We start from the raw sequence: 27,791 nt of genomic DNA on the forward strand, positions 1-27,791 counted from the left end.
ACTGGAGGTGATGGAGAGTAAGGCTCACAACAAGAGGCGTATAAGGGGACAGGGCAGGGTCTCTTTGTTGGGGATGGGACAATTCATACTCTGAGCATAGTGGGACTCGTTTCCGTGTTTAGGAGCAAGAGTGAGACTCAGGGGTGGAGATGGGGAGTGAGGCAGGGAAGGACTTCTCACGAGGCCCTGCCTCTGCACACAGACATCAGTTTCTGCCTGTTACCTCACAAAAGAACCCTTTGCCAGGGACTCAGAGTCCTAGAAAGAGCATCTCCTTGGCCAAACCCTGGGTCACGTGTCTACTCATTGGCACAGGGAACGTGAAGCATCTTGTCTGGTAGTCTCTATAAAACTGTATCCAGTGGGGTAGGGGTGATCCCCAGTGCAAAGTCAGGGTGCTCCTACTAGTAGAAGGATGAACAGGTGCAGGGCAGGACAGAGCCCACCTGTTCTTTGCCCTCTCCAGGGAATTACAAGCAACCGGAAGGGTAGGCCCATGATCTGCTAAACCTTGATCAGTGCCTTATCCAGAGCAGATTTCCCAGAATTGCTTGCTGGAGAATTGACTCGTTGTTGCATCATTTTAGGGGTGCACTTCCCAGACCCTCCTGTCTGATTCTGGCCTTTGTTCAGCTGTGTTGACTGATCCCACAGAGAGCAGCAAGGAACAGCAGCAGTTGTGTTTTTGAAGATGAAATGATTTAAATTAAAAAAAGAAAGGACTTAGGGTGGGGACAAAGCAGTGCAGTGTGGCTTTGGTGGGACCTGCATCTCCAGAGACTCTGATTCAGCTCTTTCTTTTTTTTTTTTCCTCTAAACATGCACTAAATGCCAGGCCCTGTGCTCCTTGCTTTGTCAGTGTTGGTACCAAATTTCGGAATGTGGTCTTTGGGTTTAGTGAGACCCAGCTCTCCTATTCATTAGTCGTGTGCCCTAGGGCAAGTTATTCACCTCCCTCAGACTCAGTTTAAATTAATCAAGCAAGCAGAAATAATGTTTTAGCAAGACTTTAATGAGTGAGCGAGCAGTGGAGAGGTTTAACAGAGTGGTGCCCAGTGCCTGGCACACAATAAGGGCTTGATAACTGGTGATTATTATGATTACCATTAGCTGTTGTTGTGAATTCTCTTCCAGCCCTTCTGGAGTGGGCACTATTACCACTCCATTTTAAAGACGAGGAATTTCAGGCTCAATAATTTGTGGATAAGTAGGGATTTGACAGTTGAGAGTTCAGCAAGAGAGGAGTCAGTGACAGGAAGCTGGGGGCTAGGTTGGGTGGAATAAGATGCCCTGTTATTGTTTTAGGGTTTTATAAAGGTCTTTTTGATATGCGGGAGGGTCATTTCAGACACAGCTTTTTGGCATTTACAAAACACCAGTCACCTGCTAGGCACTGGAGACATTGCAGTGAATAAAAGATTAACGGTCTCTGTGTAAGTGAAAGCTACAAGTAATGGTGAGTGAGGTTATGAAACGGGATCTGTGTATGTGTCATGGGGGCTCATTGCAGGGGGTGGATGTGGAGGAGGTGGTCAGCTGGAGAAGTTAGTTGCAGACAGTAGGGCATGGAGGGATCTGGGCAGAGGAAATGACAAGCACAAATGTCCAGGGGCATAGACACACCCAGGCTGCTCCCTGAGTCCTTGTGGAGACCAACAGACCCTGCCCCAGTGTCCCCAGGGGTGGGAGTTGAGTGATGGGTGCTGGGTGAGGGTCCCGGAGGCAGCCGGCCTGATGTGGTGGCGGACGCAAGGGGGCTGAGCTTGCTCCTTGAGAGTCGGGCTGTCAGTGCTGGGTGGGGTCTGTGTGTTTGTAGCCGGAGGTCCCGCTGTGACAGCATCCCTGGAAGGATGGTAGGGCGGTAATTAGGGAGCTGACAAGCATCCAGATGGATTGTGGGGGGGTGTGGGGGGGGCTGTGGAGTAGGGACCAGCCTGTGAACTCTCTGGCTAATGGACACTGAGAGCCACTGCGAGCTTCCTCAGAAAGAAGCTGCTGCTTCTGAGGAGATGATGAATGAGGCCTCTGGGGGGACCGACTGCAGCCCATCCTCTTGTTCCTTCCTGTCTGCTCTGTCTGTGCACCCTAATTGCTATGCATCCCTTTTCAGACTAAGGGGGATTGAGTCAGGATAAAAATAACTTCTGAAGACTCCCTTCTTTCACTTGTCTGTGAAATCACCCATGGAAAAAAAGGAAAACTTAAAGCCTTGTCCTTTCATTTGTGTGTGTGTGTTATGTGTATCCTACCATCTTAAGACATGAAGAATTTCTTTTCTTTCTTCTGTTCACCTGGATCAGCCAACTCAATTAGCTAATTTCCTCTCCCTTTGGAAAACTAATGTTGTTTCTTAGGTCTTTTCTGTCTCTTTTTCATTGGTTCCCGGGGTCACTGATCCAGTGGGAGTCTGAAGTTAAAATTTAAAAGAAGTGTTTTCAGTGAATTAAGAACAAATGGGATAAGAACCTCCCAGGTATGCCTACTCATGTGTGATATCAAATCAGGCTTCAGGAATTGGAGCAAGGTTTGGACTGAGTTGGATTGCAAACTGCGTCCCTAGCATGTCTGTGTGAGGACAGCTCCCTGGCATCAAATGGAATGAAATCACGCGTCGTGCTGTGAAACGGATCCTGATTTGCCAGCACACTTACGAGTGGCTGTCACTGCCCCCCACCTCAATTTATTAATAATAGGAACTTTGTTGTGCTGGGGCCTGCTTTACATGTAAATGTTAATTTAAACCCCTTTAAAAATTTTTATTTTTAATTGGAGGATAAGTGATTTACAATGTTGGGTTGGTTTCTGCCATACAACATGAATCAGCCATATTTATACGTAGGTCCCCTCCTTCTTAAATCTCCTTCCCACCCCCCACCCCATCCCGCTCCTCTAGGTTGTCACAGAGCACTGTAGGGAGCTCTCTAGGTTATATAGCAACTTCCCACTAGCTATCTGTCTTACATATGGTAATATATATGTTTCACTGCTACTCTCTCAATAGTCCCACCCTCTGGTTTCCCCTCTGGGCCGACAAGTCTGTTCTCTATGCGTCTGTATTCCTGCCCTGCAAATAGGTTCATCAGTATAATTTTTTCTAGATTCCATGTATATGCCTTAATATATGATATTTTTGGGGTGGCAGTTTCATTTCTGAAGCTAGCTATGGTTTGGAATTTGTTAGGAATCCTCACCCTAGGTGTGTTATATCCCAGACTAGAGAGGAACTGAGGACCTTTGTTGCCGTTCCAGTGCTGCTGTTAACTTCGTGAACTTGGGTCTGTACTTTAACCTCCCTGGGACTCAGTTTCCTCATCTGTAAAACAAGGGGGTTGGCATAGAACATTCGGGGGTCCTTGCAGCTCAGACATCTGCTGGCAGTAACGGTACTGGCTACGCCTTCTCACCCTTCACCACGTGCAAGATCTGATCTGATGTGATCCCTACGGCCACCTTGTGGGGTTGGTGCTCTGTCACCTCCCCTACAGATGAGGTAACTGAGGCTGTGACATGGTGGCCCGAGGACCTCCCTGTGAAGGGGGGGCTCCTGGGCCACGTTCCTGTGACTGATGACAGGGCCGAGGGGCTGAGGCTGGCTGTCTTAGCAGCACTGCTGGCTGGGGCTCTGCTGGGCTTGGAGCTGGATGAATCAGAGTTGCACAACCCTAAGCTTATTCAAACCGTGGTGTAAACAGTGTCAGAGTGATCAGATGCTACTGCTTGAGGCTGTCCTACTTAGAAGTAACCTCAGCCCTCTGGTCTGGTCTGTCCTCTCCCCAGAATGATTAAAACCTGGAGCAAGAGCTGCTGCCCTTTAGATTTCCAAGTTGCTGTTGTATTTTATTTCTGAGTTGCTGTGGCATCTCACTTTCAGTGTGAGTCCCCAGATAAACCCTGCGGTCCCAGCCTTACGTTTTCAGTCGTTTTGGGACTCTGGTGTTGCCTTTGTGGCATCTCTTCTGCTACCAGATGGCCTTTCCTGCAAGGAGCCCTGGGGTTGTTTCATAGAGATTTCCAGCAGATCCCAGTAAGAGGGGGTTCCTCACAGCCCCAGGCAGACCCTCTCTCACAGAGCAGGCAGGACTGGGGGCGGGGCTCTAGAGCTCATTTGCTCTTTCTTCCTTCGGACACATTCACTTTGACCCGGCATGGGAGCTCCAGGTGGCCTGCGAAGCCATAAGTAACCCATGAGCAGCAAGCGTCTGTGGTCTCGGCATCCACAGGCCTGCCTTGGGTTAAGACGGGCCCCAGACGTCCAGATGACCCAGATGTCCTCTGGGAACAAACCTTCCTTTTCCCAGGGGCAAATTCATTCAGGTCACTGAGTCTCCTCAAGGAAGTAACTTGCTTTAAATTCCTTTCTTTATAGATAGGCAGTTCATGAATTTCCCTGAATTATCTAGCTTTTTTAATTATCTAGCTTTTTGGCTACAGGGTATTTTTTTTTCTTTCTTTTTTGACTCAAGCTCTATCTAATTCATCTTTATGTATTTATTTTTTATTTTTGGGTGTACCGTTTTTATTTTAGTTCTCCGTGTGTACGTGGTTAGTTGTGTCCGACTCTTTGTGACCCTGTAGACCATAGCCCGCCAGGCTCCTCTGTCCATGGGATTATCCAGGCAAGAATACTGGAGCGGGTTGCCATTTCCTACTCCAGGGGATCTTCCTGACCCAGGGATCAAACCTATGTCTCTTGCATCTCCTGATTGCAGCTAGATTCTTTACCACTGTGCCACCTGGGAAGCCCTATAGTTCCCTGACCAGGGATCAAACCTGTGCTCCCCGCTTTGGGAGGGTGAAGTCTTAACCACTGGACTACCAGGGAAGTCCCCTCATAGTTTAAGTTATGGAATGAGTGCCCTTTTAGCCTCATTGATTGGGGTTTAAGGTGATGGGTCTCAGACATCACTATTGTAGGATCACCTGGGTGCCTACAGCTTGCCCTCATGCTCGGACTCAGTAGGTCTGGGGTGGACCCTGGGGTTTGCATTTGAACAATCAAATGCAAATGCTCGTGGCTAGCTTTGGCATTGCTGCTGGCACTAACTTTCCATCAGTGGCTCTTTTGGTTTCTACTTGGTCAGCCCTGGCCACTGTCTCCTGTTTACAAACCTCAGTGCCATACAGGGAGTGTAAATCTGCCCTCAGTTTCTTAGTCATTAATTCTACTCCCCTTGCAGCATCGCCACGTGTAATGATGACATGCTCCACTCAACCCTTGAAGGGGCGGGCATGGAACCAGAGATGGCTATACAAGTAGATAGAAATGTCCCTGGGTCCTAGGTGGGCCCTGGCCTGGTCAAATCAAAGTCTGGTTTGCCATTTTAGTTCTGGAGATAGAACACATTTTTCATGGCAGTAGAAAAAAAAAAATCAGTGTCATCTGAGGAAACAGCATCTTTTATGGGGAATTTTGATAAATTGAAGATTGAGAGCTGATTTACTTAGGATTATATTTTCATAACCTCTTGCATGATTAAAGGGCTGGTGGCAGCAAATGGTAGGATGCTTTTCTTTGAAGAAAAAGCTCTTTCTTACACATGCCGTGCTCCCTGGCATCAGGATGCCTCTCCTCGGAGCCTGTTGATACAACTCTTGGCTTCCAACCCGCTTCTGTCTGAAAAAACATCCATGTATCGTGTATCAACATGAATCAACAGGCCAGAAGGGAAGAGGCCCAGAGGCCCTGCGGCGGAGCTGGCTTGCGTCCCTGCGGGGCTGGTTGCATCACGGCAAACTTGCAGAAGTGAGTGTTGGCCTGAGTTGGCCGGACTCCTCACAAAATGCTGGGGGTCATTTGATGAATCAGGGGCTTTGGCTAGAAGGTGGCCTTCTGGCTGGCATCACCATGGTCACGGCTGAGCATAGCCTTTCTTAATGGGAGTTCTTTGGTGATCCTAGGGAACTTTGGACCCATGGGTCCCACAAGGAGCTGTGCCTGGCCTTGAACTCTGACCATCAGCCAGACCAGGGCAGGAACCCCCACCTCTCCAACTTGACTTGGGTAACCATTCCCACTGCTAGTGGCCTCTGGGCTCCTTGGTAAGAAAAGACCCCCCAAGCTACCTCTGATGCAGTGCCCTGCAGCTCCTGTGGAATGTGGCCGGCTATGAGATCATACCTATGAATGGCAGGGAAGTGGCCAGCTCCCGTTGCTGGAGCAGAACTCAAACTTGTTCTCACTAAGTGAGACTGATGCCATATTTATGGCCCCATTTCTTCCCTGCTGCTTGGTCCCCTAGTCCTGCCTCCCCGGGACCTCACATGGGACCCTGTAAAAAACTTCATCTGCTTGGAGGATTCTCATCACACTGGGTTTTGGAGATTCTTTGGGATCTTCGGAGAAATTCTCTCACCTGCCGTGTTTGCTGTCTACCCCAACTTTATCCATAACTTCAAGAATCAGCAGCTTCTGGGCTCAGCCAGCCTGGGTTCAAATCTTCACTCCGTCTTTTACAGGCTGTGGAATTTTAGGCAATATTTATCTTCTTGGTGACTTGGTGGCTTTGTTCAGTGGGGATTAGGATTGTAGTTAGGATTAAATGAGATACGGTCCATTGGCATCTGGTTCAGTTCAGTTCAGTCGCTCAGTCATATCTGACTCTTTGCGACCCCATGGATTGCAGCATACCAGGCCTCGCTGTCCATCACTAACTCCCGGAGTTCACTCAAACTCATGTCCATCGAGTTGGTGATGCCATCCAGCCATCTCATTCTCTGTTGTCCCCTTCTCCTCCTGCCCCCAATCCCTCCCAGCATCAGAGTCTTTTCCAATGAGTCAACTCTTCGCATGAGGTGGCCAAAGTACTGGAGTTTCAGCTTTAGCATCAGTCCTTCCAAAGATATCCCAGGGCTGATCTCCTTTAGAATGGACTGGTTGGATCTCCTTGCAGTCCAAGGGACTCTCAAGAGTCTTCTCCAACACCACAGTTCAAAAGCATCAATTCTTTGGTGCTCAGCCTTCTTCACAGTCCAACTCTCACATCCATACATGATCACTGGAAAAACCATAGCCTTGACTAGACGAACCTTTGTTGGCAAAGTAATGCCTCTGCTTTTGAATATGCTATCTAGGTTGGTCATAACTTTCCTTCCAAGGAGAAAGCGTCTTTTAATTTCATGGCTGCAGTCACCATCTGCAGTGATTTTGGAGCCCAGAAAAATAAAGTCTGACACTGTTTCCACTCTTTCCCCATCTATTTCCCATGAAAGGATGGGACCGGATGCCATGATCTTCGTTTTCTGAATGTTGAGCTTTAAGCCAACTTTTTCACTCTCCTCTTTCACTTTCATCAGGTGGCTTTTTAGTTCCTCTTCACTTTCTGCCATAAGGGTGGTGTCATCTGCATATCTGAGGTTATTGGTATTTCTCCCGGCAATCTTGATTCCACTTGTGTTTCTTCCAGCCCAGTGTTTCTCATGATGTACTCTGCATATAAGTTAACTAAGCAGGGTGACAATATACAGCCTTGACGTACTCCTTTTCCTATTTGGAACCAGTCTATTGTTCCATGTCCAGTTCTAACTGTTGCTTCCTGACCTGCATATAGATTTCTCAAGAGGCAGGTCAGGTGGTCTGGGATTCCCATCTCTTTCAGAATTTTCCACAGTTTATTGTGATCCACACAGTCAAAGGCTTTGGCGTAGTCAATAAAGCAGAATAGATGTTTTTCTGGAACTCTCTTGCTTTTTCCATGATCCAGCAGATGTTGGCAATTTGATCTCTGGTTCCTCTTCCTTTTCTAAAACCAGTTTGAACATCAGGAAGTTCACAGTTCACCTATTGCTGAAGCCTGGCTTGGAGAATCTGGAGCATTACTTTACTAGCATGTGAGATGAGTGCAATAGTGCGGTAGTTTGAGCATTCTTTGGCATTGCCTTTCTTTGGGATTGGAATGAAAACTGACCTTTTCCAGTCCTGTGGCCACCACTGAGTTTTCCAAATTTGCTGGCATATTGAGTGCAGCACTTTCACAGCATCATCTTTCAGGCTTTTAAATAGCTCCACTGGAATCCCATCACTTCCACTAGCTTTGTTTGTAGTGATGCTTTCTAAGGCCCACTTGACTTCACATTCCAGGATGTCTGGCTCTAGGTCAGTGATCACACCATCGTGATTATCTGGGTCGTGAAGATCTTTTTTGTACAGTTCTTCTGTGTATTCTTGCCATCTCTTCTTAATATCATCTGCTTCTGTTAGGTCTATACCATTTCTGTCCTTTATCGAGCCCATCTTTGCATGAAATGTTCCCTTGGTATCTCTGATTTTCTTGAAGAGATCTCTAGTCTTTCCCATTCTGTTTTTTTTCCTCTTTCTTTGCATTGATCGCTGAAGAAGGCTTTCTTATCTCTTCTTGCTAATCTTTGGAACTCTGCATTCAGATGCTTATATCTTTCCTTTTCTCCTTTGCTTTTCGCTTCTCTTCTTTTCACAGCTATTTGTAAGGCCTCCCAGACAGCCATTTTGCTTTTTTGCATTTCTTTTCCATGGGGATGGTCTTGATCCCTATCTCCTGTACAATGTCAGGAACCTCATTCCATAGTTCATCAGGCACTCTATCTATCAGATCTAGGCCCTTAAATCTATTTCTCACTTCCACTGCATAATCATAAGGGATTTGATTTAGGTCATACCTGAATGGTCTAGTGGTTTTCCCTACTTTCTTCAATTTCAGTCTGAATTTGGCAATAAGGAGTTCATGATCTGAGCCACAGTCAGCTCCTGGTCTTGTTTTTGCTGACTGTATAGAGCTTCTCCATCTTTGGCTGCAAAGAATATAATCAATCTGATTTCGGTGTTGACCATCTGGTGATGTCCATGTGTAGAGTCATCTCTTGTGTTGTTGAAAGAGGGTGTTTGCTATGACCAGTGCATTTTCTTGGCAAAACTCTATTAGTGTTTGCCCTGCTTCATTCCATATTCCAAGGCCAAATTTGCCTGTTACTTCAGGTGTTTCTTGACTTCCTACTTTTGCATTCCAGTCCCCTATAATGAAAAGGACATCTTTCTTGGGTGTTAATTCTAAAAGGTCTTGTAGGTCTTCATAGAGCTGTTCAACTTCAGCTTCTTCAGTGTTACTGGTTGGGGCATAGACTTGGATTACTGTGATATTGAATGGTTTGCCTTGGAAATGAACAGAGATCATTCTGTCGTTTTTGAGATTGCATCCAAGTACTGCATTTTGGACTTTTTTAACTGGTTAACACATTATAAATATTAGGTGTTGTTGTTATTAAGAATATTGCTACTGTTTTAAGAATGTTGGTAATGTTAAGGCTCATGACAAAGCATTAAGATCTTGCTCCTCAAAGTGTGGTCCCTGGGCTGACATCACAGGCTCATTACCTGGGAGCTTGTTAGAAATCCAGAATCCCAGGCTCCATCTTAGACCTTTGGATTCAAAATCTTCACTTTTGACGTGAAACCCAGGACCCCTTTGACAGATACTCTTCTAGAACCCTCTCTTCAGACTGACATGTGTCAATCAATGAGCATCATGGGAGGAGGCTGTGGAGGGAGCAGGGTAGTGATTCTCTTGGTTAGAGGCTCAAATATGCAGTCTGCCTAGGATTTCCCCCACTCTTCAAAGCAGGCCAGGAAGATGGCTGGCTGCCCTGCTCTTTGTAGGCAGGCAGGGTGGATATAAAATTTCACCTATTGCCTCAGTACAAATATGGGGAAGGGGAGGATATGTGTGGGAGAAATCAGCAGGGGGGAAGTCAATATGATGATATACTGTGGGCTTGTCACGCCTTTACATGTGGCCCAGGACCCTGTATCACTATATTGTCCTGACAGACCTTGTTATAGTCACTGCCATTCAGTGAATACCTGAGTACCAGTCACTTTACTTACATTATTTCCCCTCCTTGTAACAGCCCCAAGAGTTAGGACTTGCCGACTCCATTTTACAGATGAGGAAACTGAGACCTGTGAGGTTTGGGTTCACCTGAGGTCACCCAGTCAGCAAAAGCCTGAATTTTGATCATACTGCTTTGCTCTGCATAGCCCTGCCTACATCCCTGAGCTCTGAACATTCACAATAGCCACTGTGGAAAAGTGGCTGCAGAGCAGGTGGTTTTGGGTGATTATTCAAAAAAGGAAAAATGAACACTGCAGAAGAGAAGGCTGTTACATTAAACAAGGGATCACCGTTGGCTGGGCTGTTTGCCTCTTAAACAGGCAGGCACCGCGGGGCAGAATTTGCAGGTCCACAGCCAGAAGGTTTAATCATTAAACGATAAGGTGGCCTTATTTAAAAGCAGACCATTTTATAAGGCACACGATGCTGTCTAGACTTGGGAACACTTAGGAAAGGGGCCGGGCTGTGTGTTGGGCTCACACACCTGGGTTCCCAGCTTCAGTGAAATCTCTCCAACTCCTGCAGGGACAAACTGAACCTATTTTTTTAGAGGGTTTATGATTTCAGACGTTTGGTAGTCTTTTCCTGCTGGGCTCTTTCCTTCTGTTTCTTTGTAGATGTGGGTGTGTGTGTTAGTTGCTCAGTTGTGTCGGACTGTTTGCGACCCCATGGATTGTACTCCATCAGGCTCCCCTCTCTGTCCGTGGGATTCTCCAGGCAAGAATACTGGAGTGAGATGCCATTTCCTACTCTCGGGGATCTTCCCGACCCGGGGATCAAACCCGCATCTCCCGCATTGCGGGCAGATTCTTTACTGTTTGAGCCACCTGGGAGATATGGGTGAGGGTTGAGGAAAACTGGAGAGGAGGTTTGCTCCATAACATCGTGTATCTGTGGGTCTCTTTGGTAGCCTTTGGCCATGAGGGTAATCATGTAATTACTTGTGTGTTTTTTGCTTATTGCCCTTGTCCTCTCATCCCCTGCTCCCCAAGGGCTGGGGCAGAATCACTTTGCATCACGACATCTCAGCACTGTGCTCAGTCCCAGGTGGGCACTCAAAAGGATTAAGTCCACGAACAGTCAAAATCCAGAAAGGCTCAAGTGGATGCCACGAGTCAGACTTCTGTCTCTAAGTGGGAACATTTGATTCCCATGTTCACCTGGCAGCCACTGTTAGAAGAAAGGGGAAAACGGCCCCGAGGCTGTGTTTTGGATTCCAGTTGTTACTCCTCCTGTCTGGTCTCAGACTCAGGAGCCACGATGCTCCCGTGAGCCCAGCTGCTCTGAGTTTCTGGACGTTTCCGCTGAGGGTACAATTTAAAGTCCCAGGAGAGAAATTCTCGTTCACTTAATGCCTTGTGAGAACAAAGCAGGGTCCCCATTCCCTAGACCTTCTCCTGCTGCCCCATGAGGAAGCAGGAGGAATTAAGTTTGTTCCCAGCGTGGAGGGTAAGAAAGGAAGGCTCTATCTATGGGGCGTTTTCTCTGCCTTAAACATTTGTTGAGCACTTATCCTGGGCCAGGCGTATTCTAAGCCATTTATTTAATCTTTATAAGGACCTGTGAGACAGGTGCTGTATTTTCCTGCCTGACAGATGAAGAAACAAGAGCACAGAGAGGTTTTGCCACCTGCTCCAGGTCACACAGCTGGCACGTGGTTTCAGCCCGGACTCAAAGCCAAGTTCATAACCCATCTTGCCATACTGCTTCACTATGTGCTGCCCTCCGTTTATATCCTTCCACTCCACAAAGGAGGCACTACCTTACGTTACAGGAGCGGCATTTATGAGCTCATTCTCCTCTTTAAACAACTCTTCAAAAAAGCGACAACCATTCTGAGCTCTCTGGGTTTCCTCTGGAAACATCTTGGTAGCTGGATTTGGCTTCCGGCTGAATATGCAGCAGGCTAATTTCAGATTGTGCAGGAAGGGAGTGAGAGGGTAGGGGAGGAGCTCTAAGCAGCTGGAGGGTCAGGAAAGGTCTCCCTAAGGGACCATGGAGCTGAAGCCTGAACGTTAAGGACGTAAAGAACCACAGTATGATGTCTGTACCATATATTAAGTGCCTCTTGAATGCCTGCTATTATTCTTATCCTTATTGCTCTCATGGTTGGCCAGTAATTGGATCTGTGACCTTGGGTGAATCATCACACCGCTCTTGGGAGTTGAACTGAATGTCTTCCCTCTGTCCTCGACAGTTGCACGGTTCTAAGTGATTTCTAGCATTTGTCTCCCACTATGCCTTTGACATAGGGGCAGAATGAGTCCTCTTTTACACTTTTAATAGAAGATTCATTGTCGGATGAGGGAAGCTTTTGTAGAAGGACAGCCACCACGGCTATTAACATATATGGAGCCCTTTTAGTCTTCTCAGTGCTGGGGTGGGGTTTGCTTAGAATGTGGGCACTTTCCTTCACTGGACTGTTGGGGAGATTGACAGGTGGGATTATTTTCTTACCCCTGAGAATGTCACTACCCTCGCCTGACCCTGAATGGTGAAAGAATTTATTTCTATTGTCATTTGACAATAGGGCCTCCTCAAGGCCAAGTTCAGCCTGCTCCATAATCACCGGGGTGGTTTCTCCCCTCAGCCCATCTTTAGTTCATAGAGGAATGCAGTAGTTGGTCCAGGAGCCACCCACATCCTCCCTGGCCTGCGTGTGTTCACTGTCGGCTTCCTCCAGAGCAGGCTCCCAGGATTGCAGGCCCCGCTTAGATAAAATAAAGCCTCCCAGTCATGTCTTTACATTTGACGTAAGCAAAGGCAGGCTTTTCTTGTTGTGTCCTGAATGGGGCTGAGGTGAGGGCCTGGGTGAGCTGGGGGGCCTGACACCCTGGTGAAAGGGGGCCTTGAAGCTGGAAGCTCATTCATCTCTGTGCAATCTCTTTGTCTCCAGCTGTGTGGTCCACCCACAGTGTAGGGCAGATGCTCCCTGCCCCTGGGCATCATGTATTCCTCCTCTGCTTTCCCCACTCCTCGATGGCCCACATAGGTAGGATGCAAAGAAATCCTAAGCCATCAACCTAACGTTCCTGTCTTGGTGGTGACGTTCGACTGGAATGGTCCCTCCTTTTGTGCTTCAGTGCGACTATCACTTCCCTGGTCTGGCTTCCCAGCCATCCAGTAGCATCAGCCCCTCCCCGTTGTCCACTCTCCTTCTCTCCTTCTCCTTTTCCTTCCCTCTCCCTGCTTGCCCATGCTCAGTGTTTTCGCAGGCCTGCCATGTGCCCGGCCTGTTGTTAAGCTCTGGAGCTAAAGCAATGAATAAGATCACCACTATTATATTAATGACACCAATATGGATTTAACGACAACTGGGGAAAGTTCTGCAAAAGAGAAATCCGGGGACCTGCTGGTTGATTTAACCAACACATAGCAAAATCAAGAATAATGAGAGTTTCCTAGTTCTCTTGGACTGGTTGTATTTTATGGAAACATTTCCAAGTCTAGGGCTGCATGGGTATCTGCTGCAAGTCAGAAGTTGCAAATGTTCACAGAGATGAGTGCATTCCTGCGGAGACCACCCCTGCTTGACTCTTAGACAGTCAAGGTGTGACCCTGGGCAGCTGCTAACAAGGACTTTTTCTCCAGAGTGCTTTGTGATTTTGCAATCCGAGGGGTGGTTTTACTGCCTTTCCTCCAAGAAAGAGTGCTAAGTTGAGGGCTGAGGTCACAAGAGGACCAGTTTGGAGGGAACCAAGCAGGCTTTCAGAGCTGGCAGCAAAACCTGCCCACCCCCCCCCAACAAAGTAGTTTTTGCCCCCCTTAGAAACAGGGCAGATGAAATTATCAACCAACTTGTTTATGAGCAGAGATGAATCCATTGGCAAACATAGTTTTTCCCTATGAGATTCCCATTGTCATTTAATTAAAAAAAATTGTTTTTTAATTTTTTTATTTCTGTGTTTCTTTTGAGTAAGTGCTCTGTGTCATGGCCCTGGGAATTCTCTACAGTTTGGATTTGCAGACCACATTGGCATGGAGCTTTGGGATCAACCGGGGCCAGGCAGGGAGTCTAGCTTTGTTTTCTTGGATTTACTCTGATTTTTTTCTTTAGCAGAGCTTTTTGGTCATATCATGTGCTATCAAAGGTACCTTAGTGAGAGGAAGGATATAGGGAGGATTTGGCTTCTGAGCAATTGCATTAGCACAGCATAGGCTAAAGTCTTAAAATCCAAGCTTTAATCAGAATTGGCCTCCAGACAGGCCATGCAATAAGGCCTTTTCTGTCCATCACTGTGGCAGCTGCACGGTGGGGCCGATTGATGCTGATTTCATCTTTTGGTGTTAGTCACTGACCTCCTGTACACCAGGCTCTTTTTTCTTTTTTTTCTTCTTTCAAAAAGGATCAGGATTCCTAGAGTAAATGAATCTGGCCCTGTTGAAGGAGCCCTTTGCTTTGTGGGGGGGAAACACCATCCCGAATTGAGGCTGTTAAAACCTGATATTTTCTGTTGTCTGGAGAAGGGTGTTTTTGCTATAAATGAAAGACATGATAGGGGGTATTTCGAAGTTTTGTTTTGGTTATTGTCAGTTCTGCCAACAAGTAACATCTGTATTTATTTTCTAAACTCTCCCAATGGCTGATTTGCATCTGTTTAGGTCTCTGAGTAACATTTCATTTCCTGACTTTATAGGTGGCTATAAAATCCATTCGTAAGGACAAAATTAAGGATGAACAAGACATGGTTCACATCAGACGAGAGATTGAGATCATGTCATCCCTCAACCATCCTCATATCATCAGTATTTATGAAGGTCAGTGATTTTTTTTTCACCCCCGTATCAGTGACCATTTCTCATACCATGGGGCCTGCCAAGATTTTTAGGTAATTGCCTTTCTGGGCAGAAGCCAAGTATTTTTCCTCATGATGCAAAAATAGCCGGGTGTTATCTCTTATTTGGTTACCTTGAATGCAACCAGACACATGTAGCACAGTGTACTTTGGTCATAAAATAGCTCTGGCTGGTGCCTTCTTCCATCTTCCCAGTTTCTTGGCAGTTGCTAAGCAACCCACCTTATTGAAAGCCAGTATGTGAGACACCCATGCTTTCTGGAAAAATGGCAGTTTTCTGGGTGGCCAAGTAACGGTGGATCTGTTGTAAATGTCATTCCCCAAAGCTGACGCTTCAGGGGTGGTGTCATTACTTATTGAAAGTTAGCCTTTTTGAGTTAAGAATTTCCAACCGGTCCAAGAAATACCAAGAAAGAAGAGGGATCAGTTGGTGTGACAGATATTTTACAAATAGAACGCACGTTGTTGGTGTTTGGTGAAACATAGGGAGGGAAAAAGCTTATATATATGCTCACGCTTCACTTCTGTGGTCCTTCACAGGAAGAAATCAACTCACATTAAAAAAATATCCTTTAAAAAATTAGAAAAGCAACATGTGTTTATTGCAAAAATGATCAAAATATAACTGTTAAAATTAACATAATTATTAGTATGATAAATAGCTCTCTATCCATATTTAGATTTTTATCTACTTCTCTGTATATGTATGTGTTTTTTAATCCAAAATTAGATCATACTGTTTATACTGGGTTTTAGCTTTATTGTTTTTCATTTTTTATATCATACATCTCTTCCTATGTGAATAAATATTCCCCTATAAGAGCATTTTTGAAAGGCTTTATAGTATTCCATTTATGGGCATACCATAATTTATTGGCTGTATCTCCTTTTGTCAAATATGTAAATTGTTTCACATTTCTGGTTATAATAAACAGGGCTTTTAATGACTTCCCTTGCAGATCATTTTTACATTCATTTCTGATTATTTTCTTATGAAATAGTCCTAGTCTTGGACTTACTGAGTCAAAGCAGTTCTACAGAATATTTTTAATATATGATTCAGAAAAATAAATCTATTTTTAATTTCTGGTCTGTTCTTCATAATTTATACAGTAAGGGCTAAGAGGAAACCAGATGGTAACCCTAAAGTTTTTCTGATATTTCAAATTTTCCTTCTTCTGGTTCCCTGTTGATTTTTGCTATTGTTTTTTTCCCCCCCACCTGCTATTTCTGTTTTTGCTCCTCATCTAGAAGTAAGTGCTGGTAATATCTTTTATCTTGATTTTTCTAAAGCTCATTTTTTGGGGCCCTTGGGGATAGGGTTTTATGGGAAATTTATATTTATTCAGTCATTTATTCATTCCACAAACATCTCTTGCAGTGAGTCTCTGATTTCAGCCCCTGAACCAGTAGTAACAGCATCAATTGGGTTTGTTAGAAATGTAAGAGTCCTAGGGCCTGCTGTAGATATGTAAATAACATATTCTGGGACCATGGAGACCTAAGCTTAGACGTTTTCATGGAAATATATGGCATCCAGCCTGGACCTTGAAGGGAATTTTTTCTTGAGGAAGAATTGCATGCCTGTGTGTGCTCAGTCGTGTCCCACTCTTTGTGACCCCATGGACTGTAGCCCACCAGGCTCCTTTGTCCATGGCATTCTCCAGGCAAGAACTGGAGTGGGTTCCCATTTCCTACTCCAGGGGATCTTCCTGACCCAGGGATCAAATCCACATCTCTTGCATCTCCTGCATTGGCAGGCAGATTCTTTATCACTGTGCCACCAGGGAAGCCCGAGGAAGAGTTGACAAAAGGAGAATTCCAGGCTGATAGAAACAAATCTGAATACGCCTGCTAATTGAGGGGAATTTCCAGAAGTGAGAAGTGAGTCGAGATACAAAATGCAGGATGAAAGTGAATTTTATTAAATGTGGAGTGTTTTTGCCCAACGTGGAAACCTGAAGGCCACCGTGCATGGCTTGGACCAGTGTGGGTCACGTGCTCTGTGCGCACTTCCGTGTTTGAGATTTCTTGGCCTAGAGCTGAAAGCTTCTTTGCCGGGAAGGCAGAGAGAGTTTTAATCCAGTGTGAAGTTTCCAGTTCTTTATTTGGGAGGCAGTTTGTGGTCACAGAAATCTGGCATCAAGAAGCCTGCTTCTTCATTAGCATCATGCCCTCCTTGGCCTTGGGAATTCTTCAGGCTGAATGGGAAACAGGAGTCTGTCTACTTCCCAAAGGAAGGCCAGAGATGAACCTCAATGGAATCACATACTATTATCAAGGTCAAAATGGCCTTACTTCAGGCCTTGCTGGTGGCTTCCAGAAGAGAAGCCTTTGCTTGTAACTTTAAAGATGTGCATGCATTAAAGTTCTTTGGGTGACTAGAAATAATTTCTACTAAGGCCTCAGGCGAGAGCTTGGGCTTCAATTTCTAAAACCCTTTGAACTGGTCTAGGGAGTCAAGAAAGAGTTTGAGTTACACTAGACATGAGACTTTGGGCAGGATGGTTGGCTTTGCAGTGCCTCAGTGACTGTACCTATAAAATGGGGATAGCCATTCTACTCCTCTCCTAGGGTTTGGCAGCAGGATTAAATGAGATGATACATATACAGGTAGGTTCCAAAAGGTCACTGATGTGAAGTTTATGTCAGCTTCATCCCAAGTGGTTCTTAATGTGGGGTCTATTGACAAAGTGTTTCATGGGTGAGCAGCAGGGGTCTGTAAAGCCTCTGGAATAGTATATAACTATATTGTCTAAAACAGAAGTCATTAGTCATAGATGGATATTTGAATTAAAATTAATTGGAATAAATAAAAAATACTGTTGCTCTGTCACATTAGCCACATTTCAAGTTGCTCAACAGCCACTAGTGGTTCATGGCTGCCGTATTGGACAGCATAGATATAGAGCATTTTCATTATTGTAGGATGGGACCATGTTGGTATATAATATTTTATGTGTTAAGTTCATGAGTTATTTTTCTCTAGGTAGCGGGTGAATGCATAGCTTTCATCAGACTCTCAGAAGGATAAACTGTACAGTCCGTGGAATTCTCCAGGCCAGAATACTGGAGTGGGTCACCATTCCCTTCTCCAGATCTTCCCAATCCAGGCATTGAAACCCGGTCTCCTACATTGCAGGCGGATTCTATACTGTCTGAGCCACCAGGGAAGCCTTTCCTGACCTCAAATAGGTTAAAAAGAACTATATTGCCTTTAAATGTTTTGTGACCAGCAGTGTACCTTACAAATAAAAGGTATTGTTTTAAGCCACAGAACTCCCAGGAACTTAAATATGCCTTTTTTTTTCTTTTAATTTCTTGGAGATCTCCAGTTTCTGTTCCATTCTCTTTCCCTTCTCCCACGCAAGTTCTTTTTCTCCCACATCTACTAAATAACTGTGGAGGAGGGCAGCTCCCCTCCCTTCCCAAGGGGTTAGAAACAGGTGATCCCCAAAATGTGTTTCCAGCTGTGACCCTCCGCCTGTGACCCCAGAGTCTCCAGGTCTTGTGACGTTATCTGTCTCCTGTTCAGGACCCGAGAACGCAGCACCCAGAGTGAGGTTAGACATCCTGATGTTATCTGTAGAACTCTGCCTTGTGCACAGAGCTCTCCCATACCTACTTTTGTTTGATCCCTGCAGCCTACCCAGGAGGTAATCAGCCTAGGTGTTCCCATTTTGTGGTTGTAGAACCTGAGGCAGGTTCATGACTTGCTGGGTGTGTTGGCTTGCCAGGGCTGCTACCGCAGACTGGGTGGCTTAAACAATAGAAATTTATTTTGGATTTGGAGGCTGAAAGTCCAAGACCAGGGTGTGGGTAGAGTTGGTTTCTTCTAAGGCCTGTCTCCTTGGCTTGTAGATGGCTGTCTTCTCTGTGTATCTTCACATCTGTATGTGTCTGTATCCAAATTTCTCCTTCTTAGAAGGTCACTAGTCATTTTGGCAACCCCACCGATTGTAGTCCGCCAGGCTTCTCTGTCCTTGGGATTTCCCAGGCAAGAATATTGGAGTGGGGTACCATTTACTCCTCCAGGGGACCTTCCCCCAGGGATTGAACTCATATCTCCTGCATTGGCAGACTGATTCTTTACCACTGAGTCACCAAGGAAGCCCATTTTTGGATTAGGGTCCACTGTAATGACCTCATTTTAACTTAATCATTTCTTTAAAGACTCCAAATAGGGTTGTATTCTGAAGAATTAGGTGTTTAGGACTTTGACATATGAACTTTTTCAGGGGGGGATATTCAGCTTATACCTGGCAGAGGGCATTGCAACCCACTCCAGTATTCTTTCCTGGAGACTCCCCATGAACAGAAGATCTTGGCAGGCTATAGTCCATGGGATTGCAAAGAGTTGGACGCAACTGAGCAGCTAAGCACAGCACATTCAGCTTGTAATATTGAGTATGCTGACTAGTTGATGGCCCTAGCACAAAGTTCTTACTGCATTTGTTTTTTTCCTCTGCCAGTCCTCAGCCCTGGACCTCTGACCTCATGTCATATTTTGCTGGTTCTTCAGCCCACCACTGTGCTCCAGGCATCCCCCTCAGCCTGGCCTTTGTCCCCTCCTTTTGAACCCTGGAGCATGGCATGGACAATGTGGTGACAGCAATGGTGATGAAACCCGAGTTTATCAGTTAATACACTGGTCTCTGCAGCTCACAGAGTGAAAGGGGAACCTTCTTCTTGACAGCTGATTATTTGATGAGCCAATCAGAAGCCTTAGCTTAGTGCTGAGATGCATTAATTTTTGGAGTGAAAAATCAGTGCCCAGGCATCTAAGTGGCTGTTGGGACATTAGCCAAGTGAACTTTACAATTTCTTCTTGAACAAGGACCTTTGTGATTTAAAACACACACACACAAACATATACACCAAACATACCCTAGCAACAACAGCAGTAGCAGAAACAATAATAGCAGTCATGACAAAATTCCTGGCCTTCATAGTGGTTACTGTCTTAAATATGTGAGAGCGTTCAATCTCAGCATGGTGTGTACCTTAGAAAATAATTCTGCATATATCTCAAGAAGAAGCTTGGGTCCCCAGTCTGGTGAACTCACTGGTCAAGTGTTTTCTGAGCTTTAGTTCATGGAAATGTAAGTTCTTTGTATATTATTCACAGTACTTGCAGCCTGGCAGGCTATAGTCCAGGGGGTTGCAAAGAGTCAGACATGACTTAGTGACTAAACCACCACCACACAATATCTGCAGGCTCATAAAATCTGCAGCTTCACTAAATCAGTGCTGCTGGTCACCAGATCTCCAAAATAATTCCTTTCAAATGTTTCTTTCTTAAACCAGACCCCAGGGTTACTCTCGTGTTGACCTGTAGTGAACGTGATTGGCCCTCAAATTTGTCAACTCTGTGTAAACACAAACCATCACTGGCTCCTAATGCTAAGTAAATAAGAGGGGATAGACCTCTACCTTCTGGTGTGTGATACTAAGGGTAACCTAATCAAGAGAGAAAAGGAAGAAAGAAATAACTGGTCTCAAGATGGACCCCTGTTTTCAGTCAAAGGGATTCCATTCTCTCAGCAGGGAGGTAATTGACAATAAGGAAAGAACAGCTGAAAAGGAAGTGTCCGCCTGAGCATTCAACTTGGTTGCCTAGGATGGAAGAGATAAAAATGGTTTTTGCCCGGGGTTCTGATTTCAGGACCCAAGTTCAAACATCAAAGGCACATTGTCTCACCCCCATTTCCCCTTTGAAAGCCCCGGAGATTCAAATCTGCAAAACCATGAAGCAGTGTCTTGCTGCATAACACTTCAGGGAAACAGCACCCATCTGGTAACAGTCACGCACGTAAAAGCAGAAAGGTGGGGAGTGGGGGAGATTGGGCTGCTGCTTTCACTTTGATGCCCTCGGTGTTTTTGTTCCTGGAAATCTCTCTTCTTGGCCCTGAAAGATTACATCTCTCTCTTGGCCCTTTGCATTGTGATATTCTGGAACTGGCTAGCCCTTTCATCACATCCCTTGTCTTAGGTAAGAGGGAGCCTGGCTTTCTGGGACAAAGTAGGATGGCTGTTTGGCATCTGTCAGCTGTGATCGCTTGCCTTTGGGAGAGTCTCTCAAACTTCAGAAACAAAATCGCAAGCAAATGTGTCTCTTTTGATAATCATGTGAGTTTCATGGCCTGGCTCCATCTGCCTTAAACCTGCTGCCCATGAGAAGATGTGAAAGAGACTGTATTCTACTCAATTCTCAGAACTCCTACCATGGAGATGTCTTGCATGAGTTTACATCAGTTAAAAGCTCCTTCCAGCTTCTTAGAAACATAATATGCTTTCTCAAGCAAACTGTGCCTTCTGAGATTCCATTAGATCTTTCTGGAAGGGGATATGGGCTTCTCCCATGGCTCAGCAGGTAAAGAGTTTGCTTGTCTCTTAGTGAAGAATCACTGCTTTAAAAATCCAGGCTCCAATGAAGGGTGTTCCTGCCTTCTCCTCCCTCACAGCTTGTGGCCAGAGACAGTTGGGCCAGTAAAACATGTTTCCACAAACCCAGCAGAGGTCCTGGAGTCAGAAACTGTTGCTTCCCTGGAAAAGAACCCCTTGAGGGTGGCAGGATCCCAAGAAACTGCTGAATAATACATCTGAGCATGGTTCTCTGACAGAGACTCAGAACCAGTAGCATCAGTGTCTCCTGGGCCCTGCCCTAGACATACAGAATCAGAACCCTGCAGGTGGGCCTGGATGTGCTGTGTAATAGCCAGTCCTCTAGGTGACTCTGGCACCCCACTCCAGTACTCTTGCCTGGCAAATCCCATGGACGGAGGAGCCTGGTAGGCTGCAGTACATGGGGTTGCAAAGAGTCGGACACGACTGAGCGACTTCCCTTTCCCTTTCTAGGTGACTCTAATGCACTCTCAAGTTTGAGAAGCATCATAGAATAACCATTACTCAGTAGGTTAGATTAGAAACCAAAGCAGGGCTGCTCTGTGAGCATCAGTGGTTTGGAAACACCTGTAGTAGAGCAATTAACACTTTTCTCCTCTGGCGGAAGAAACCTTAATCTAGGATTTTCAGGCGGAGAAGGCAATGGCACCCCACTCTAGTACTCTTGCCTGGAAAATCCCAAGGATGGAGGAGCCTGGTGGGCTGCAGTCTGTGGGGTCGCTTAGAGTCAGACACGACTGAGCAACTTCACTTTCACTTTTCACTTTAATGCATTGGAGAAGGAAATGGCAACCCACTCCAGTGTTCTTGACTGGAGAATCCCAGGGACAGGGGAGCCTTGGTGGACTGCTGTCTATGGGGTCACACAGAGTTGGACACGACTGAAGCGACTTAGCAGCAGCAGCAGGGTTTTTAGGCAGTAATCCAAGTCTATGCCCCAACCAGTAACACTGAAGAAGCTGAAGTTGAGCAGTTCTATGAAGACCTACAAGACCTTATAGAACTAACACCCAAAAAAGATGTCCTTTTCATTATAGGGGACTGGAATGCAAAAGTAGGAAGTCAAGAAACACCTGGAGTAACAGGCAGATTTGACCTGGGAATATGGAATGAAGCAGGGCAAAGACTAACAGAGTTTTGTCAAGAAAATGCACTGGTCATAGCAAACACCCTCTTTCAACAACACAAGAGATGACTCTACACATGGACATCACCAGATGGTCAACACCGAAATCAGATTGATTATATTCTTTGCAGCCAAAGATGGAGAAGCTCTATACAGTCAGCAAAAACAAGACTAGGAGCTGACTGTGGCTCAGACCATGAACTCCTTATTGCCAAATTCAGACTGAAATTGAAGAAACTAGGGAAAACCACTAGACTCTTCAGGTATGACCTAAATCAAATCCCTTATGATTATACAGTGGAAGTGAGAAATAGATTTAAGGGCCTAGATCTGATAGATAGAATGCCCGATGAACTATGGAATGGGGTTTGTGACATTGTATAGGAGACAGGGATCAAGACCATCCCCCTGGAAAAGAAATGCAAAAAAGCAAAATGGCTGTCTGGGAGGCCTTACAAATAGCTGTGAAAAGAAGAGAAGTGAAAAGCAAAGGAGAAAAGGAAAGATATAAGCATCTGAATGCAGAGTTCCAAAGAATAGCGAGGAGAGGTAAGAAAGCCTTCCTCAGTGATCAATGCAAAGAAAGAGGAAAACAACAGAATGGGAAAGACTAGGGATCTCTTCAACTAAATTAGAGATACCAAGGGAACATTTCATGCAAAGATGGGCTCGATACAGGACAGAAATGGTATAGACCTAACAGAAGCAGAAGATATTAAGAAGAGGTGGCAAGAATACACAGAAGAACTGTACAAAAAAGATCTTCATGACCCAGATAATCACGATGGTGTGATCACTGACCTAGAGCCAGACATCCTGGAATGTGAAGTCAAGTGGGCCTTGGAAAGCATCACTATGAACAAAGCTAGTGGAGGTGATGGAATTCCAGTGGAGCTATTTAAAATCCTGAAAGATGATGCTGTGAAAGTGCTGCACTCAATATGCCAGCAAATTTGGAAAACTCAGCAGTGGCCACAGGACTGGAAAAGGTCAGTTTTCATTCCAATCCCAAAGAAAGGCAATGCCAAAGAATGCTCAAACTACCGCACAATTGCGCTCATCTCACATGCTAGTAAAGTAATGCTCAAGATTCTCCAAGCCCGGCTTCAGCAATATGTGAACCGTGAACTTCCTGATGTTCAAGCTGGTTTTAGAAAAGGCAGAGGAACCAGAGATCAAATTGCCAACATCTGCTGGATCATGGAAAAAGCAAGAGAGTTCCAGAAAAACATCTATTTCTGCTTTATTGACTATGCCAAAGCCTTTGACTGTGTGGATCACAATAAACTGTGGAAAATTCTGAAAGAGATGGGAATCCCAGACCACCTGACCTGCCTCTTGAGAAATCTGTATGCAGGTCAGGAAGCAACAGTTAGAACTGGACATGGAACAACAGACTGGTTCCAAATAGGAAAAGGAGTATGTCAAGGCTGTATATTGTCATCCTGCTTAGTTAACTTATATGCAGAGTACATCATGAGAAACGCTGGGCTGGAAGAAACACAAGCTGGAATCAAGCTTGCTGGGAGAAATATCAATAACCTTAGATATGCAGATGACACCACCCTTATGGCAGAAAGTGAAGAGGAACTAAAAATAGCCTTTTGATGAAAGTGAAAGAAGAGAGTGAAAAAGTTGGCTTAAAGCTCAACATTCAGAAAACGAAGACCATGGCATCCGGTCCCATCACTTCATCGGAAATAGGTGGGGAAACAGTGGAAACAGTGTCAGACTTTATTTTTTTGGGCTCCAAAATCACTGCAGATGGTGACTGCAGCCATGAAATTAAAAGACGCTTCCTCCTTGGAAGGAAAGTTATGACCAACCTAGATAGCATATTCAAAAGCAGAGACATTACTTTGCCAACAAAGGTCTGTCTAGTCAAGGCTATGGTTTTTCCTGTGATCATGTATGGATGTGAGAGTTGGACTGTGAAGAAAGCTGAGCACCGAAGAATTGATGCTTTTCAACTGTGGTATTGGAGAAGACTCTTGAGAGTCCCTTGGACTGCAAGAAGTTCCAACCAGTCCATTCTGAAGGAGATCAGCCCTGGGATTTCTTTGGAGGGAATGATGCTAAAGCAAATGATGCTAAAGTCCAGTGCTTTGGCCACCTCATGCGAAGAGTTGACTCATTGGAAAAGACTCTGATGCTGGGAGGGATTGGGGGCAGGAGGAGAAGGGGACGACAGAGGATGAGATGGCTGGATGGCATCACTGACTTGATGGACATGAGTTTGAGTGAACTCTGGGAGTTGGTGATGGACAGGGAGGCCTGGCGTGCTGTGATTCATGGGGTCGCAAAGAGTCAGACACGACTGAGCGACTGAAGTGAACTGAACTGAAGCAGATCTGGACTTTGGCCCTTTTGAAGGCAGGGGACAGCTGAATTGATCTAACAAGATCTGTTGGTCACTAATAGTACCCCATGTTCTTCTTCATTTCTGTGGTCATTCATTCATTCATTTTACAAAAATGTATTAAGCACCTATGTTCCAGGTACTGGTCTAATAGGTCTAGTAGGGTGAGTATGTATTTCTTGTCCAAATGGGCTTAGATTTGAATGAATCAATTGCTTTGCAATTACTACTGTGTGATTTTGGGGTAGTGACTTAAGCCCTCTGAGGCTTGGTTTCTTAGCTATAAAATGAGGTCAATAGCTAGCTACTTTATAAAACTGTGAGGATTAAGCTAATGAGTAGGGACTTCCCTGGCAGTCTTGGTAAGACCTCACCTTCCAATGCAGGGAATGCAGCTTCAGTCCCTGCTCGGGGTACTAAGATCTCACATACCTTATGACCAAAAAATCAAAACATAAAAAAAAAAAAACAGAAGCAGTAAGATAAAAAAATTCAATAAAGATTTTTAAAATGGTCCACATTAAAAAACATCTTAAAAAAAGATAATGAATAAAATTGCTAAGCATGGTCCAAGCTCTATGCTCAATAAAGTCATATTAGTTGTTCTTGATGTGATGTTAGAGATCTGAGAGGTCATTGCTGGCTGGAGTAGAAACTTCTGTTGGGTGGTGGCGGGGTTGAGGCGAGATTGCCCCAGTCAGTGATTCTGAGCTCTGGATGCACATTAGAATCTCATGGGGTGTTTGTAAGAAGGAATGCTGATGCCACCCCTAGAGATTTCAGTTTAATTGGCCAGGCTGAGAAAGATTGGGTTGATCCTCCAACTAGGAGGAAACGGTTGTCTTGGTCCGATCATTTGTCATCAGTGGATTCCAGAGCAGAACATGCATCTGGCAGTCGTCACCAGTGAGCCGTGGGCGATACCTCTGGGCCTGGGTTTCCTTCCTCAGCCATTTGGTTGCTGCCCTCATCAGGGACTCAGAGCCCCATGAAACAGTTTGTTGAACTTGGCAAAGTGGTGTATTATGCTTGTGTTTACTCTTCTGAACCCATGGCGAATTGCTGAGTACTTTAACACACTCCCTCTGCTGCCAGATTCACAAGTTCCACATGAAGTCTCTCTCATCAGACTGGATCCAAATGGAGGACCCACCCCCGATCAATTGCACAGCCCTCAGAGAGTTTTCTTCACTTAGAATCAGATGAACAAGCTCTTGGGCTATGAATCTGTCCAGTCACGTTTTTAATGAGTTTCCTATGAAGTTAGCTATTTGACCTTCAAGTGTATTATTTTCATTGTTTTCATTTGATTACACCCAAGTCATTTTTCTAGAGGCAGGAGATTAGACATAAAACAACCAAACGCGAATGCTACTCCCTGGCTGTCCAGCCTCGCCCTCTTGGGTTTCCTGGAATTCAATATTTTCTAGTGCCTCAAATAATACCACTTGTACTTGAAGCTAATTTTTAAAGAAAAAAAAAATGAACTGTATTGCCATGTAACATAGGGTCTTTTGAAATGAACTGGGATGTCTCTGTAAATTTGCCAAGGCTGCAACTATTAGAAAGGCTCATGGACTTGTCTTTACAATGACCATACCCTCCAGGGGCATTTGGATCATGAAAGGGGGACTGGACTTAATGAACTGTAACTTATAACTTTCAGAGTCCAAGATTCTTTGATTTGGGAATTTGTGCTCTGCCTGCTCTAGCAATTCTGTAGAGTGGGTTCATCTGGTAGGTGTGAATCCAAGATCGACATCGGTGCTTTGGGACTCCACTGGGAACTGAAGAATGGACCCTAGTTAAGAGAGCCAGGCTTGCTGAGTCCTTTGATGCCTTTGAGTGTTAGTTCACGATCTCCTCTATTCTCGAACCCCTCTCGTCCAAGGGCACAAATACAATCTCAGGAGTGGATTCTGCCAACACAGATTCATAATAATCCTGGATTTGATCCAGGCATGTCTTCATTTGTTCTTCATTGTTAAACTAAGACCCGCTGCCTAATAATAACAGCTGATACTTATGTGTCTGCTTACTGTTATGTGCTGGGGTAATCCTTACGATGAGGTTAGAAGCTTCCATTTAACAGATGAAGAAACTGAGGGAACAGAAAGGTTAAGTAACTTGCCAAGGTCACTCAGCTGGGTAAATGGCAGACCTGGATTTGAACTGGGAGTCAAGCTCTTAAACTCTGCACTCTATTGTCTAATGAAGCAGACTAGGATTTAGGGTTGAAAAGAAAGTCATGAGCCACTCCTGGAGGGTCAAGCAGTGACCAGAACCAAAAGTGTGATAACCGCAAATCTGACTTATCCACCCTAAGTGATAAGGGGGGATGAACCTGAAAACTATCACAACACTGTTAATTGGCTATCAGTTCAGTTCAGTTGCTCAGTCATGTCCAACTCTTTGTGACCCCATGACTGCAGCATGCCAGGCCTCCCTGTCCATCACCAACTCCTGGAGTTTACTCAAACTCATGTCCATTGAGTTGGTGATGCCATCTAACCATCCCATCCTCTGTCGTCCCCTTCTCCTCCTGCCCTCAATCTTTCCGAGCATCAGGGTCTTTTCAAATGAGTCAGTTCTTCAAATCAGGTGGCCAAAGTATTGGAATTTTAGCTTCAACATCAGTCCTTCCAATGAATATTCGGGACTGGTTTCCTTTAGGATGGACTGGTTGGATCTCCCTTGCAGTCCAAGGGCTATACTCCAATACAAAATTGTTGTTAGTCACTCAGTCGTGTCCAACTCTTTGCGGCCCCATGGACTGCAGCATGCCAGGCTTCCCTGTCCTTCACCATCTCCCGGAGCTTGCTCAAACTCATGTCCATTGAGTTGGTGATGCCATCCAACCATCTTATCCTCTGTCGTCCCCTTCTCCTCCTGCCTTCTATCTTTCCCAGCATCTTTTCCAGTGAGTTGGCTCTTCGCATCAGGTGGTCAAAGTATTGAAGCTTCAGCTTCAGCATCAGTCCTGACAATGAATATTCAGGGTTGATTTCCTCTAGGATTGACTGGTTGTCTTAACTGGAATCCATTCTTCAGTTTCCAGTGGAGTTCCAAAGCAATCTCGGAGCTGCACATACCAGATGAACCCACCATCAGGAATTACAGGAAGGGACAGAGCACATATTCCAAAATCAAAGAAATCTCAGACTCTGCAAGTTAGATCCTGAAGGAATCCAATACAAAATAGAAAGTAAAAAAAAAAAAAGGTGGAATGAAACCATATAGAGAAA

The 27,791-nt window shown here is 45.2% G+C and overlaps 1 protein-coding gene across 1 annotated transcript in view; it reads left to right on the forward strand.

Annotated features, from left to right (window-relative positions):
- NUAK1 (NUAK family kinase 1) overlaps positions 1-27,791 on the forward strand; it is a 78,986-nt gene that overhangs the window by 19,257 nt on the left and 31,938 nt on the right. The window contains exon 2 of the mRNA XM_027541899.1: positions 14,498-14,618. Within this exon, the coding sequence (XP_027397700.1) occupies positions 14,498-14,618 (121 nt within the window). The remainder of the gene's footprint in view (positions 1-14,497; positions 14,619-27,791) is intronic.

The sequence above is a fragment of the Bos indicus x Bos taurus genome, chromosome 5 (genome assembly GCF_003369695.1).
Source record: "Bos indicus x Bos taurus breed Angus x Brahman F1 hybrid chromosome 5, Bos_hybrid_MaternalHap_v2.0, whole genome shotgun sequence".
Taxonomy (NCBI): Eukaryota; Metazoa; Chordata; class Mammalia; order Artiodactyla; family Bovidae; genus Bos; species Bos indicus x Bos taurus.